Genomic DNA, 14,020 nt, shown 5'->3' on the forward strand with positions numbered 1-14,020 from the left:
TCCAGGCATGATCCAGTCATCAATTTATCAGGTTATCGGTCATTAGTCGCACCTGTCAGGGGCAGAAGATGCTACTGTAGACCAGCGGACGTACAACGGGAGCATAGGAAACACAGAAGAGAGGTATAAACACAGATGAGAGGGGTATTTCCCCCACGTCTCGTACTTTGAACAGATTATATACTATCTACAGTAGTCCAGTCCCGTCTTCCATCCTATATCTTCGATCCTATTCTGTTGGCTCCTGGCGGGCCACGAGGCCCAAAGAAGAAAAAAAAATTATTCCAGAGGCTGGAGAGCTGCTGGTCTGTGTTAGCGCGCGCAAGACGACTGGAGACGTGGAGTCAACTAATTCCTGCCGGGCATGACGGCACGTAAAAGTACAATGGCTGGGGGAATTCGAGAAGCTTCTTCTCTGCTGGTCCACCCAGCGCAGGATGATGAACTCCCCTTCGAGTTGTGACTGTGCTCGCAGCCACACAGCATCGGACAGGTCAGAGGTCTCGAGGTGGAGCAGTGGATCCTGTAGTTTGCTGGAAGAGGCACACGCCAACGCTCAACGCTGGGACCAGCTCTCTGCAAGAAGAGGGGATGCCCTGGTCAGTATCACAGGGGATACACTGGGAGAGACGAGGAGGGGGTGATTATTACGAACGCTATCAATAATGAGTGAGTAATCTGTTTCAAAGTGTGAGAATGCTGACTCTAGGGCTGATGACTAGACTAGCTCCGTTGACTCGGATGTTTTGAAACAATCAATGGTAATGGTCTTGAATTCTCTACCCCAAGAGACAGGGACCGGGTGGGTATATATGGACAGAATTGCACAAAAGATCTCCATAGTCTCCGCAGAGACAAACGAAAAAGAAACAACAGAAGAACCGGTCGATGGCTGCAGGCGATTTGCGATCTCGGGGGTATCAACGTTTGAATTCGATGCCTCAGCTCCCAGGCATTGATTTTGTACTTTTCGTACTTTTGAACCAGCCACATTGATGGAATATCCAATTGAACGAGGATATAAAACAGAGTGTCCCGGTAGATCTTCCGGCATTCGACTTCAACTCAGCCCCGTCAACTCTATTTGACCGGGCGAGTGGCAATGACTCGTTTGAATCCCTGTCCCGGCCCAATCCCCGATGTCGGGACACTTTTTGAACATATAGGTCAATCTTCGACCATTCTTCATCCCTGAGAACCCAATCTCCTTCATGATCACGTCAATAAAAGAAGAGAGGACAGTTTCCATGAGGTATGTCGCGTGCTCATCCATTCGACAAATTATGCATACGCCGCGCAACGGCGCCCCAGCGGGACTCGACGCCACGCTGCTGTCGAACCACGTGCGTATGACTGAAGCCATGGCTATCATACGACGGCGGAGGCGAGAGTGCACTGTGATCCACGTCCAAGTCCTCATCAAGAAGAGGTTCACTGTGCCGGAGCGGCTCACTCATGTGTGTTTCCAGTCGAGCCGGCCGACTAGGCCGGGTCGGAGGACGTTGTGATGATGTAGAACTCCCAGTGACCACCCACAGCTCCTCATCCTCCAGCCAAACAAGAGGCGCACTTCGAGGCCGTCTAGGCACTCGGCACTCAGCATATAGATACAGATTCGCGGGGGGCGAGCGGGAACGGGCTTCTCGTACGGGCTCTGTCCCGGTGATGCCCTCGCCGGGCCGCAGTTCATTAGAAGTACTCCTCCTGCCTCTTTGCGCCGGCACACGCCGCAGATCACTATCACTCCGGAATTGATCGGTGGAAGACCCGGCAGTATGAATATCAGATCTTGAGTGCCGTGATTGTCGCAAGTCCAAAGGGTCCGCCGAGGCAGGCCGTGGGGGTAACGGCTTTGTGTAGAGGTTGAAATAAGTATGATAATGACTCGGAGTTTCCGGCGTTGGGGGCTCTTCCTCGATACGAGGGAATGTAGAATCAGCGGGGACATTGACCCTCGGATCAGCGAGGGGAGGACCCTCGAGCGACGAGAGGTCCATGAGAGGTAGTTTGGAGTCGTGTTGGCGCTTGCGAGACGATGCTAGCTGCGATCTCTTAAAAAGAGAGCAGAATAGCTTCTCGTGGGACATTAGGAGGAGTCCAAGCGGCCACAGTTTATATAGTATCCGGTTTTCTATCTTTAAACACGAATGGCGTGCGCTTGGATAGACGTAAATAGTGGATCGTCTTGGAGAGCTCGTATCCGGAACCGAAGATCAGGAAGGTCAAGGCCTTGGAATTGGGGTCCGGCATTCACGCGAGAAGCCACTTCGGAAACCGTCGATCAATGGGTTCTTTGCCAAGCGCGTATCTCGTTCGTGTTATACTTTTTGAAACGCGAGCGAGCCACGAAATCTATAACTGTTCTCCGGGTCGATTAGCTTGCCTCTCGGTAGCAATATAGATAGTTGCCAGGCGTTCGAAGGCCCATTGCCCCTGTGTGGGTTTAGGTCGCCTTATAAACCGCATTCGTCTGACTGTAAGGGTGCTGCTCTAAGCTGATGGGAGGATGAGAATCCTTTGTTGGGGCCGGAGTAATGTTGGCTTTCACTGCCACACAAGGCCCTGTTAGAGATCGAACATCATCTTTACCGACCTTCCGCGACATGACATTGGATCTAAACCCTGTCCTCTGAAACGAGTGAGTACATAAGTTGATGTGTGCCTTAGAATCAGGGTTACGTTCTTCCTGGTTTCATGTTTTTAGCGTCTCAATCATTGGCCCTGGAGGTCCTCAATATAGAGGGGCCGCCCCTTCCAACGAGGCAGACTGGACGAGGGACACCGACAACCCTGCTGGCGGAATTCAGTGCCCCCTTCGTAAGGCCAAGACCCTCGAGCAGGGTGTAATTGATGGTATCCGAGGTCATAGTCATTGTACTACGCATTAACCATCGTCTTTCATCCAGAATTGTACGAGGTTCGCCCCGTTTGGCTGTTGGAAGCGCCGTGCGCCTGTAAAATTACGAGTGGACCGCCTATTTTTGGGAGGCCAATGGGGCCAGGCGTCCTCGCAGTAAGCTTTTGGGGGGCTTAGACCCTTCAGGGACGGAATGCAATCGTGGGGGCCCTTCCACATGGCCAGAGATATAATCGAAAAGCCCGCTCGAATGATTCGTTGTTACGGCATTATTCAAGGGGTGCGGGAGATTGACCAAATCTGGGGAAGGTATGCGTCGCATGTACCTGAGCAGACCAGATGGATAAACGACCCGCATACCGGACAAGATGAGCGTCAACAACAGATGGAGCTTTCTTAATCCCCATCAGAGATTCATTATGACAGATCGCAATCACACGAGCCATAATTTAATTTGCTTTACTTCATCATACCCCACCCAGGAATAAATAGCTTGCCAAGGAGGATGATCGGACAAATCAAATATCTGGGGAGGAATTAAAGAACGCAATGGTGGCCTGCTACAGTAGTAAGAGGCCCCATACGTTTGCTCAACTCGATTCTGTATAGCATAGCATGGCAGACGGATGGGCCGCCGAAGCCAAAGGCCGTAGACACATCGAATGAATGCTCATACAACGGTTTCTCGACCTCGATATGCTCAGCCCCGTTTTGGGCAACGAAGCATCTGTGCTCCCCGCTTGCCGAGGCTGAATACCAGCTCTGAGATAGCAGCTACGCTATGTATAATTAACCGCTGGCGGAACCACCTGGACTTTTTGCACCAAGAACTATCGATCACGGTGGCTGATCCACTTTCAATCGCCCCCGGGATCGCCGGGCTATTTTCGCTTGGTATTGCAGTCACACAGTCTTTGGTCAGGTTTTACACTACATTCAAGGACTAAGATGCCGAACTGGCAAGGGTTACGCAGAATCTTCTTTCTCTTCAGAGTGTCTTTGAAAGGTATTTCGAGGCACTATATACAGCTCATAGCAATGTATCTCTGTAGGAAATCATGACCTTTCTTCGTCCATGGAAATATCTGATAAAGAGGACAAAGAATCTCTGATCTGGTGATTTGACAAGCAAGGCTCCCTTCAGTCAACCCACAAGCCAGCTCGTGGATAGCTTGCGAATAATCATCCAGCAGCCCTTTTACACTCTCCGGCGGATAAATTCTGTGCTCAAAACACATTCGAATAACGAAGCCATTAGTTGGTAACAGCGTGCACTCCACAAGGAGGCCATACCAGTGGAAATGCCGCATCTCCCGAGCCTCAACACGGGGGTCAGAAATGATAGGTCCAGGGAAGGGAGATTTTGAATCCAAAGTCAACCCTTGCGGAATCGGCTGAATCACATGCAAGGTTCGGATGTTGTCACACGTGTACCTGGTCATCTATAGCGCGGATACGGTCCATCCCGTCATGCTCGAATGGAATCATGGCTGTCGCATCAGCCTGAATCTGGGCGAGGAAATGGGCTGGTTTCTCATATTGCACAGAAGACATGCGAACAGGAATTGGCGTATGTGGCAGAGCTGGTGCGACTAACGCGTCGACACCGGGAAGATGAATATTGCGTCCTGTCAAAATTGTACCGAAGATAACATCTGAGTTGGGACTTTGATGGTGCTTAGCCAATGCGCATGCCCAGGCTGCGCGGACAAGAGATGCTTCTGTCCCATGCTGCTGTAAAGCTGGCACTGCACCAGCCTGGAATGTCACTAGACGTTGTATGCCAGAGTTGGCGCAGGGTCGACAGGCAGACTCGTCATCTGAAAGGGGAATATCACTGGAACCCGGAGTCGGAGACAGATAAGATCGCCAGAACTGTTTGGAGTCGTCTGATAGATCATGGTGTGGTTTATTGATCTTCCCAAGGAATGTCGCAAAGGCCAGGTTAACCGGGGGAAGTGGAATAGATTGGTTTACAGCATATATTGCGCCGAGAATCTGGCCCAATGAGATTTCATCAAATATCGAATGATGAATCGACAATATCAGGTGTATGCCATCCGATATCAATGCCCATCGAGCGAGTGGCTTTCCCCAGCGATGGCCTCTCCTGACTTTCAGCCTCCAAATACGCAGGGAGAGATGTCGGCTGCTGCCAAGTGAGATCTTCTCGAATAACAACTTGAAGGAGCTTGCCTGAATCTTCAATAATTCTAGTACGCAGAATGGGGAACCGTTTGAAAACCCGGGCACATGCGCTCATATATCGCGGGAGGTCCAAATCACTGGCAAGTTGAACGACTTCCTGGCCCATTTGTGTCCGCTCGCCATATAGCGAATCGTGCAGCATTTCTTCCTGATATGGAGCACATGGGTAGATATCTTCGACTTTGCCAGAGGTCAGCTCACATTGCTTTGCCACTGAATCCACCAAGTTTTGAATCAGAAGATTTCCATCCATCATCAACTCGAACGGCGCGACGTGCTTCGTCTGGACAAGTGGCCGGAGACGTGTCGCTTGGTCCGCCAAAACCGGAGATTTGAATACATCCGCGACAGTCAGAGTCAATCGCAAATCTCTTGCCGCAATATTAACAAGCCTCATTGCTGCCAGTGAATCTCCTCCCAGGGAAAGAAAGTTGACATGCCGGCTGATGTTTTCGCTCTTCTTCTCCGTGTCTGGACTGGGATGAAGAGAGCAGGTATCATATAGGGTGGTAGAGCTTGTTCAATATCAGTCTTGATCTTTGAAACCAAGTCTTTAAACTGCTGCCGTGTGTCGAGTGTCAAATTTCCCACCTGCTGCAGATCGAGTCCCTTGTCCCAAGTGATGAAAGCAGCCAATAGTGATGTATTCGATTCCTAGTCTTCCTCTTAGAGCTAACTGTCTCTATCGAAATACTAGACGAGGCAAAGCTCGCAGATTTCCCATTTACTTATTTCGCGGCTATGCATTAGTTTCATTATTAAACCAATTCCAAAGAACGTAAAATCGTAATCTCAAAGACAAACCGACAGCTTTCGTGACATAGATAAAGCTACATGACATTGACCAGCTGTGGCATGTGGATGTGGTGTACGACGACATTGACTCTCGTCTAAGATATATAGCATCTCCTGTGTACTACGCTACATTACTGGTGTTGAAATTTGCCTTGAACAGTATCATACCTTCAGCACAAGGGATGCTGACGCATCATACATCGTGAATACTCCATAGAGGCGGTTCAGCAACGCACTCGCAGCTGCATCATACGGAGGTCATGATAGGCTGGTGTAAATATTGTTTGATCAAGGTGCGGGCGTCACCGCCCAGTGTGAAAAAAATAGCAACGCACTCACGGCCGCATCATTCAACGGCCCTGAAAAGGTAGTTTAGATACTTCTGAATCAAGGTGCCGACGTCAAGGCCCGGTGTGAGGCATTTAGCAGCGAACTCCAAATTGCACCGTCCAGAGACGATACAGTAGTGCAAATGCTGTTGCATCGAGGGGCTAACATTCACACCCCAGGTGGTTTATATTGCACTGCCTTCCTTGCTGCATTGTTCCATGGTCATGAAATAGTGGTGTAGAAGTTAATGGAATTTTAAGCCGGCCCAGATGTCGGAGATCCTACGTATGGGTTCACACCACTGTCACAGGCAGCAATGTAAGGGCACTATGGTATCGCTAAAATGTTGCTCGGTATGGAGAAGAACGATGCAATTACGAAAGATCATTGTGGTTAGACGCCATTGTTCTTGCTGCCTTTTCCGGACATGGAAATATTGCAAAAGCAATCCTCGTCGATGCTACTGTTGATCCAGATCTGGGAGATCAGTATGGTTTAACGCCATTATCAATAGCCGTACGACACGGTCATCTAGAACTAGTAAAGGTCTTACTAGCGACGGGAACTGTCACCGGTGACACTCGAGGTTGTTTTGGACGGTCTGTGTTCTGGTGGGCTAGAAGGGGTGGGAACGCGGATGTTGAGAACCTGCTAGTTGACTATGCTAAAGAGTAAGGGGTATCACTGTGTGTTGAAGAATATGTTGATATGCGGTTAATACCAATTGACGATGCAAGATATTGAGACGTGTGCACCCTAGGTATGCCCAAGGACAACATTCACTATCGATGTGAGATTTGCCACCGAGGGGATTCTATATCTGTATGGAGTGCTACGCGCTTAAGGGGTGTTGTTTGCAAGACGGCCATAGTCCAGTCCGAATGAACGATGATTAAGGGTCTAGATTAGACAACTGTCACCTTCAAGAAAGAATTTCTGTTCTGTGTTCAAGAAGGGAGAATGATTTTCAACCATTATAAACACAAGGGCAACATACAGGCCCCCATCGAGGGTCCTCAAGGGCCCTCAAGCTGAGGGAAACACGTTTCTTACTGGAAAATAGATGGGCGGTTCTTCTAAAGAAGGTTCAGAACACTCGTAATAAGTGGAAATTAGCTAATGCATTCACAACATCTAAGATTATAAAAGGAAAATAGATAGTCAAAGTGATGTGTATACATTCACACAAAAAAAAGGGGGTGGGGCTTACGGGATCTGGAAGCAAAGGAATCATGGTGAAAGCTGTCATGGTTTACATTAAGGTCGTGTTCAAGCCGTCAAGCGCTTCACACACAACTCCGAAGCTATCCAGAGAAGCCAAAGAAGAAAATATGTATATCAAGAAGAGCAAGAAAGGAATAAAAACAAGGGATAAGCATATCCAATCAGAAGCAAGTAACAATATTGAGTCAGGTATAAAATCACCAAAAACCCAGGGTTTATATCACAAGAGCATCTTTCTCCGTTTCTCCCGCACCCAGTTCCTATGCGAAGACAACTACACGCTTACCATTCCACTGAGGAATGGCGTTACATGAAGCAGTCCATGACAGACGGAGTCATTTATGCCAGGAAGAAGGCGGCGGCGGCGGCAACACCAGCGAAGCCAAGGGAGCCAGACAGAGCACCGGCACCGTTGAAGACGGGGGTGGAAGTGGGCACGGCGGTGGCGGAGCTGTTGAGATGTTGTTAGCAATGTTGATTATCAGATGCACATGAAGTACGGATCTTACCTGACGGGGGAAACGCTGGAGGGAACGCTGGAGGCAGCGGGGGTGGAGGCAGGAGGAACAGCAACGGTGGACCAGGAGGTCACAGCAGCGCAGGTGGTGTAGACAACAGGGACAACAGTCACGGAAGGAACACCGGGGGCGGAAACCGAACTGGGAACAACAACTGGGATGCTGGAGACGGAGGAGCTGCCGACGGGGGAGACACCACCAGCGGGAACGGAGGTGGTGATGGCAGGAGCGGAGGTAGCACCGCTGGCGTTGCCGGGGCAGTTAGTGACGGTGGGAGCGCACGAGGTGATGGTAACCTCCTCGGTCTGGTAGACAGTGGACTCAGCGCCGTTGGGGAGAGCGGCAACCAGGCCGGCGAAAAGGGCAAGGGTAACAGCGGCGAAACGCATTTTGATTGTTGTTTGGGAGATGGAAAATAAACCGTAAAGGTGATTTAAAAGGCGGGTTAAAAAGCGTAGCTTTTTGTTTGCAAAGAGTGTGGTAGTTGGTAAAGAGTGGATGACCGAAGTCGAGAGAGTGACTGATGCGATGGCAACGAAGTATGGACTTGGAAAGGGAAGAAAGAGAAACAGGGCAGCACGGGGGAGCCAGGGGCTCTTTGTATGAACGGGGAGATTAGACTGGCTGATCGGCGGGGCCAGCAACTTCCGCCCCTAAAAAAAAGGGGAAGGCCGAGTTTGTCTGAACTGGACCTGCACGCTGATAGACATGCGGAGTCGTCATCCTGGGTGGGTTAGTCGCTAAAGGTCATCGAGAGAGGTGGGAGGAGTTCCGAGTACATCACACGTTGCGGTGTACAGACTGTGCCGCTCGAGTCGTCGGTACCTTGGAGCAACGCGACGCCAGGAACCTGAACTTTCTTCCATCCGTACCTGAATTTCCACTGGGCTGCACGCACAGCCCTGATGGCTGGACCCCGGAGCCACAGGGGCAGGGGGTTGTTCATTGGTGCAGCGAGGCGCGTGGGATAAGCCGTTTCGCCATGACGACCGGGAAATGGTAATTTTGAAAGTCACTAGCAACGTTAGCTTGGAGGTGATGCCGATCGGGGGGTTAGTTCAATGAGAACCTGAAGGTTAACTGGTGCAATGGCAGTGGAGGTGGGTGGATGGAGGGTGGAGGAGAGTGGAGTCGGACGAGGTTGCACGTTGCGAAATGGAGTGAGACAGGCGACTTTTGGATACCGCCTTACTTGAGCCATAACAGTGAGTCCTCCATCCTCCGTAGTTACGACAGTAGTAGTCTCCAGCATTACTACTCTCCTGTACGGAGTAGCGGGCCAGCATAAGATGGGCAGTATATTCCAGACCGCCACTCCCGTCCGCTCTTCCCTCTCATTTTATTTTTTTTCCGACATCATTTCATCTTCACCTAATAAACAGAGACCCTTGTTTGAGCCTGCAAATTGCATCGTCGACGGGAGAAATGAACATGATCAGTTAGCGGGTTTCAGCCCGCGTCCCCCATCGTCCGTCTGCCAATCCACCAATCCACCGCCGACCCACTGCCTGTTCCTGGTGCCGCTTCCCTCGCGCTATAGCCACTCACGATGGCCTCTGGGTGTGGCAAGGCCTCCACTTTACCCCTGAACCGTCCATGGATTGATTTCCACTGGGCACGGGTCCATCACCGTCAACAACGCAGTTGGTTGCACGGTGAGAACAACTTCGCTCAGTCCACTTTGGGGCCGCTCTCGATGACGCTGGTTGCAAATCTTTACTCTGGACGGTCGTCATGTTCATGTGTTTATGTTCATGTTCATGTTCATGTTCAAATCCCAAGGTTCAAGTCTCTCTGATCTTCAATCCCACGCTCCCGAGGCTCCCTACAGTACTATACTAGTGCTGTACTGTACCGTGTTTCCCTGCGTTTCCCCAGGTGATAGCCTACCGTGGGGAGGGCGAATCGCGGTTTCTGGATCACCTTCCCTTTCTAGACCCATATTATTACTGCATGGAGTATTTAGAGGCCTCTTCCAATCTTGTTCTATTCTAGTCTCTTGCCGAGAAAGCGATAACCCTTCCAAGATGACTTGTCCGTTGGAGTGGAGCCTAGCCCCCTGATCCTTTTAGCTGGGGGTTGCTGTTCTGGATGCTCGATCCGTCCGGGTCGAATCTCATCCTAGTGTGACTATATGAGTGTAGTCCGTAATTAAGTTACATTCCCTAGCCTAAAAGGAGTTATCAGCTCCTCTCGATTGACTCCGCCTCAATCCATTGAAAGAACCAGGTGGAAAGCACGCCGTTCGCCAGTCTGATAATGAATCTATCTACCAATAAGTTTGACGCACTTTTATTACTCGATTTGGTATTTGGTTTCTGAGCTTTACAGAGCTGTAGACTCGATATGTACCAAGGTCTCCCGCTTTATTAAATATAACCATCTATCTGGTCACTAATCATTCGTCGGCTGGAAATGAGTTCCAGAAATATCCATGAAGCAACGCAGATCCGCCATCTGATTCGACTGTAAGCGAACCGCTTCAACCAAATCTACAGAGTACATACGCAGGACACACACACACTCCCGTTCCAGGACGGAGTACGTACTCCGTACAGTAATAATAATAATGACCACAATTACATTGCACCTTCCAATTGCCATTGCCAATGCGGCCGTACCCGGAGCGGGAGGGGCTAACTTTCGGGGTTTACTGTAACCACTCTCTGAACGGTTAGCCCAGGTCTCTTGTCAAAGTGCTTGACGGTGCTTACTCGGATGGTTTCCCAAGCCACCAGGAGCGGAGACCAAGACGCCAGGCTTGGGCGGGTTTAGATCTGTGGTTGGATCCCTCGACGGGCGCAGTCGTCGTGCCGGCTTAGGCAAGATACAATACCCGTTCCATGAAGCGGAATATCGGGTAATAATACTACTGAGAAAGGGGGGAGGACGGTGACGGGGTCTCGACCTTTGGTGCCTGGTCCCTGGCATCGCACAGTGCAAATCCTGTAGGGTCCAGAGACCTGGGCGCGCTGCTCATGCGCAGATGCACGCCGTACAGTTTGTTTACATGTAAATATGGATGCCCGATTACTGTACAAGAAACACCTTGAGCCAGTAAGATGAGATTGGTCTCAGCGCAGGAACTGGAGGGAAGTATCTGTGCGCAGATGTTGATCGAATATCCGGGGGGACCACAGTTTCTCGAGTCTCGACCGTGGGCATTACTCTCTGAGTGGCTGTGAGAACCGCCAGATACTTTTCTGGAATGGTACCTGGTGACCATTTCCTGTTGCCGTGTCCAATGGCCGGGTTGGAATGGGTTATGCTCAAGGCTCCACGATAGGGGGAAGGAGAGTTCGCAAGTTGACAGGCTGAGCTTGCGCAAAGCAGTCACTTGAAGAATAATTGGCAAGCTTGTACGACGTGTATAAACTATAAACTCTCTTGGGTGAAGAAGGCGCTCTCAATTGCCAGAAACAAGTCCCGATGGTCCTCGTACCTCGTGGTGCTTGTCGAGTCGACGTGCCCAAACTATCGAATTTGGTCGCATCTTGTTACGTCTCCTGGCCCTCTTTTCTATAGAAACGGCGGGTCTCGATGCATTCTATCTGTGAGAACGCATGTATGGTCCTAATATAAAGTGTAAACCCCAGTTTTATCATTTTGAATCATTGTTTTGTTCTTTCTCGTTGTATGTTTAGATTGTCCTATCTTCGGGGAGTTCACGATCTGTCAGGGGTGTCGTTCATGAGATAACTAATAATAGTAAGAGTGGATCGGGACTCTGAATTCATCCCTGAGTTCAATCCTGATCCTAGCACGAAAGGCGCAATGCATTCTTTGAGATGTTTGACTTCTGAAGGTTCGAAGAGAAAAGGGGCTATAGGAACATGCCGACAGCCAGGAGTATCAGTGGATGATATCGAGGCACTTTGGAAGGTGCTTGCTGGTGGAGCGAGGCCAAGTATCTCATGAAGTTTCCATCTGAGCAACAAAGTATTCGTCGTCAGGGAGGCGACCAACTTCTCAGTCGGCAGTCCAGGCCTGGTTGCACGCCTGTTTCTATGGTTTCTTCACCAGCCCCGAGCTTTCGACGCCAGGTTCAGACGAAGCCTTCATCGTTCGGGCATGCCAAATTACCCTACTATCCAACTATAGTCCGGAGTTTACAACTCTAAAGATTTGGGTTCAAAGAGATTAGCGACAATGCGTCGATTGCAGACTCACCCACACATCAAAGTCCCAATACTTGGCGGATCGTCACCGCCATAGATGAATCTCGCTATTCAAAATCCATGTTTGGTCAAGCCGTCGATAGGGTAGGTGGACTTTGGCATGCTAAACGCTCGGAATACGGAGTGTGCATCACAAACATGGACTGGTGACTGATTAAGTTTAGAACTTGAGTGTTTCTTTCCCAAGGCTGTCGTTATCAAGGATTACGTATAGGTGTCAATTCGAAGTATTGATAGCTTGACATGACATGACACGACTGTAATCGAAGTGTCGATGTCGGGATCAGAATAGCCAGTTCCTACCTTGCTGAATCGTTACGGTCCATGACTTTACGGGATCAAGGGACGGACACCAATTCCGACATAATAATGAGATGACATCGACCATGAGCTTCCTTGGTGGATGCTCTCATATCCTGCAAGGGGTTGGCCAGAACCATTGTGGCTGCGACCCTGCAATTGTTAGCATCGAGGTCTCTCCAGGGTCAAATTGTGGCTGTGGCTGTCCAACTCGGGAAGCCCGATTGTGGATCACACCGTAATATGAAGGGGCTTGATAGGTTTGACATGAATAATAGTGCATGTGCTTGGCCGACTATCCGAAGCTGTGTTAGAATTCCTTGGTGTTGATTTGAAACGTTGGCGGGGCAGTCGATGATACCCCTCATTAGCTAATAATGTGTTGATCTTGAAGATTTCGGCATTGGGACTTCAAATTGGGAGCTTGGAAAGCAGCAAAGCTTAATGTGTCACGAAAACTACCGTAAGTAGCCTGGAGCAGATTAATCTGGTTCTTTGCGGTCCATGCGCTGCATGATGACATCGGACGTGACTTTGATGGTAGCGAAGGGAGTGCAGGAGTCCAAGATGTTGAACTGTGCCAACGCCTCCCTCAAGGGATAATGACGAGAGTAGGGAGTGCATGGCAGGTTCTGATAGATCATGCTAGTGGTATTTACTGCAGACTTATGCCAGTACAGCTACATGTACGCTCGGATTGTGAGCGACGACGGGCTCTTGGATAGTATATACTCATACACAGCACACGGCACGCCTCTCACTGATTCTCACCCCCCAGAGCTCAAATCAAAGACTTGTCGGTGTACAAAAGTCCTTTTACCTAAGAAAGAATGAGACCGTAGATGCAACACAGGCATGTTGGTAGGGCAGAATGGAACCAACGGCACCAGGTGGGGATTGTAGAATGGCCCACCATCTTGAATACACAATAACAAGTGAGTTGTGAGTTGGCAATGATGTCGACGGGCGCCTCTTACCATGAACTACTCAAGGGTGGTTAGCGAGGACAGATGCGGTGGAGTCTCGGAGAAGGGAATTTGCGGCTTCAAGGCAACAACAAATTCGACGCTGACAGCGGAGAGGCAAGAGGTTCGGCACAGTATGAGTGCCTAATATCCTTGTTAGGACAGCGAAAGACGAAGAATGAGGCAAATTGGCCCGAAGGAAAAACAGCGAGGAAGGCCTAGAAGCAACAATGTGCATGTTGAACGCTGCAGGTCTCTATGCATGCACACATGTACAGTAACTGTGCCTCTCGAATGCCTCTCTCGGAGGAGGGTCAAAGAATCAGGCCCGGATCCATGGAACAAAGTGAGAATTGAGATTCAATCGCCGTGGACTGATGGGCCTTTTCACTGCCTTTCGAGCCCTTTTTGGTCTTTCTAGATCGTCGATCCTCTGCAGATTCGACATCAAGGACGACCCGCCCCTCCTGTCACGGTCAACACTTGCCATGTATAGAGAAGCAGAACCTACTCCCATCTCTAAGCTCTCCCATCAAGTCCAAAGTGCTTCGTCGAGACAGATGCGATCGCCGTGTTTCAGCTGAGGCGCCGAAACAGCCCCACCACCACCCGTAGGCCCCGATCTCCCTCGTCCTCGCCCTGTCC

General features: G+C 50.0%; 3 protein-coding genes across 3 annotated transcripts; all 3 read right to left on the minus strand.

The window, feature by feature from the left end:
• Positions 1 to 1,265: 1,265 nt before the first annotated feature.
• On the minus strand, positions 1,266 to 2,087 carry N7458_007980 (uncharacterized protein; the record flags this gene model as incomplete). Its single annotated transcript, XM_056911362.1, has 1 exon — positions 1,266 to 2,087. One exon carries the CDS (start codon positions 2,085 to 2,087, stop codon positions 1,266 to 1,268), a length of 822 nt encoding a protein of 273 aa, XP_056764188.1.
• Positions 2,088 to 4,279: 2,192 nt separating this feature from the next.
• Positions 4,280 to 5,462, minus strand: N7458_007981 (nonribosomal peptide synthase; the record flags this gene model as incomplete). The annotated part of the gene is made up of 2 exons (XM_056911363.1): positions 4,280 to 4,855; positions 4,899 to 5,462. The coding sequence occupies 2 exons, from the start codon at positions 5,460 to 5,462 to the stop codon at positions 4,280 to 4,282; spliced, it is 1,140 nt and encodes a 379-aa protein (XP_056764189.1).
• A 2,291-nt stretch (positions 5,463 to 7,753) lies between these two features.
• On the minus strand, positions 7,754 to 8,321 carry N7458_007982 (GPI anchored serine-rich protein; the record flags this gene model as incomplete). Its single annotated transcript, XM_056911364.1, has 2 exons — positions 7,754 to 7,865; positions 7,924 to 8,321. 2 exons carry the CDS (start codon positions 8,319 to 8,321, stop codon positions 7,754 to 7,756), a joined length of 510 nt encoding a protein of 169 aa, XP_056764190.1.
• Positions 8,322 to 14,020: the final 5,699 nt, after the last annotated feature.

Source organism: Penicillium daleae, assembly GCF_028827525.1.
Source record: "Penicillium daleae strain IBT 16125 chromosome Unknown utg000007l_segment0_segment0, whole genome shotgun sequence".
NCBI lineage: Eukaryota > Fungi > Ascomycota > Eurotiomycetes > Eurotiales > Aspergillaceae > Penicillium > Penicillium daleae.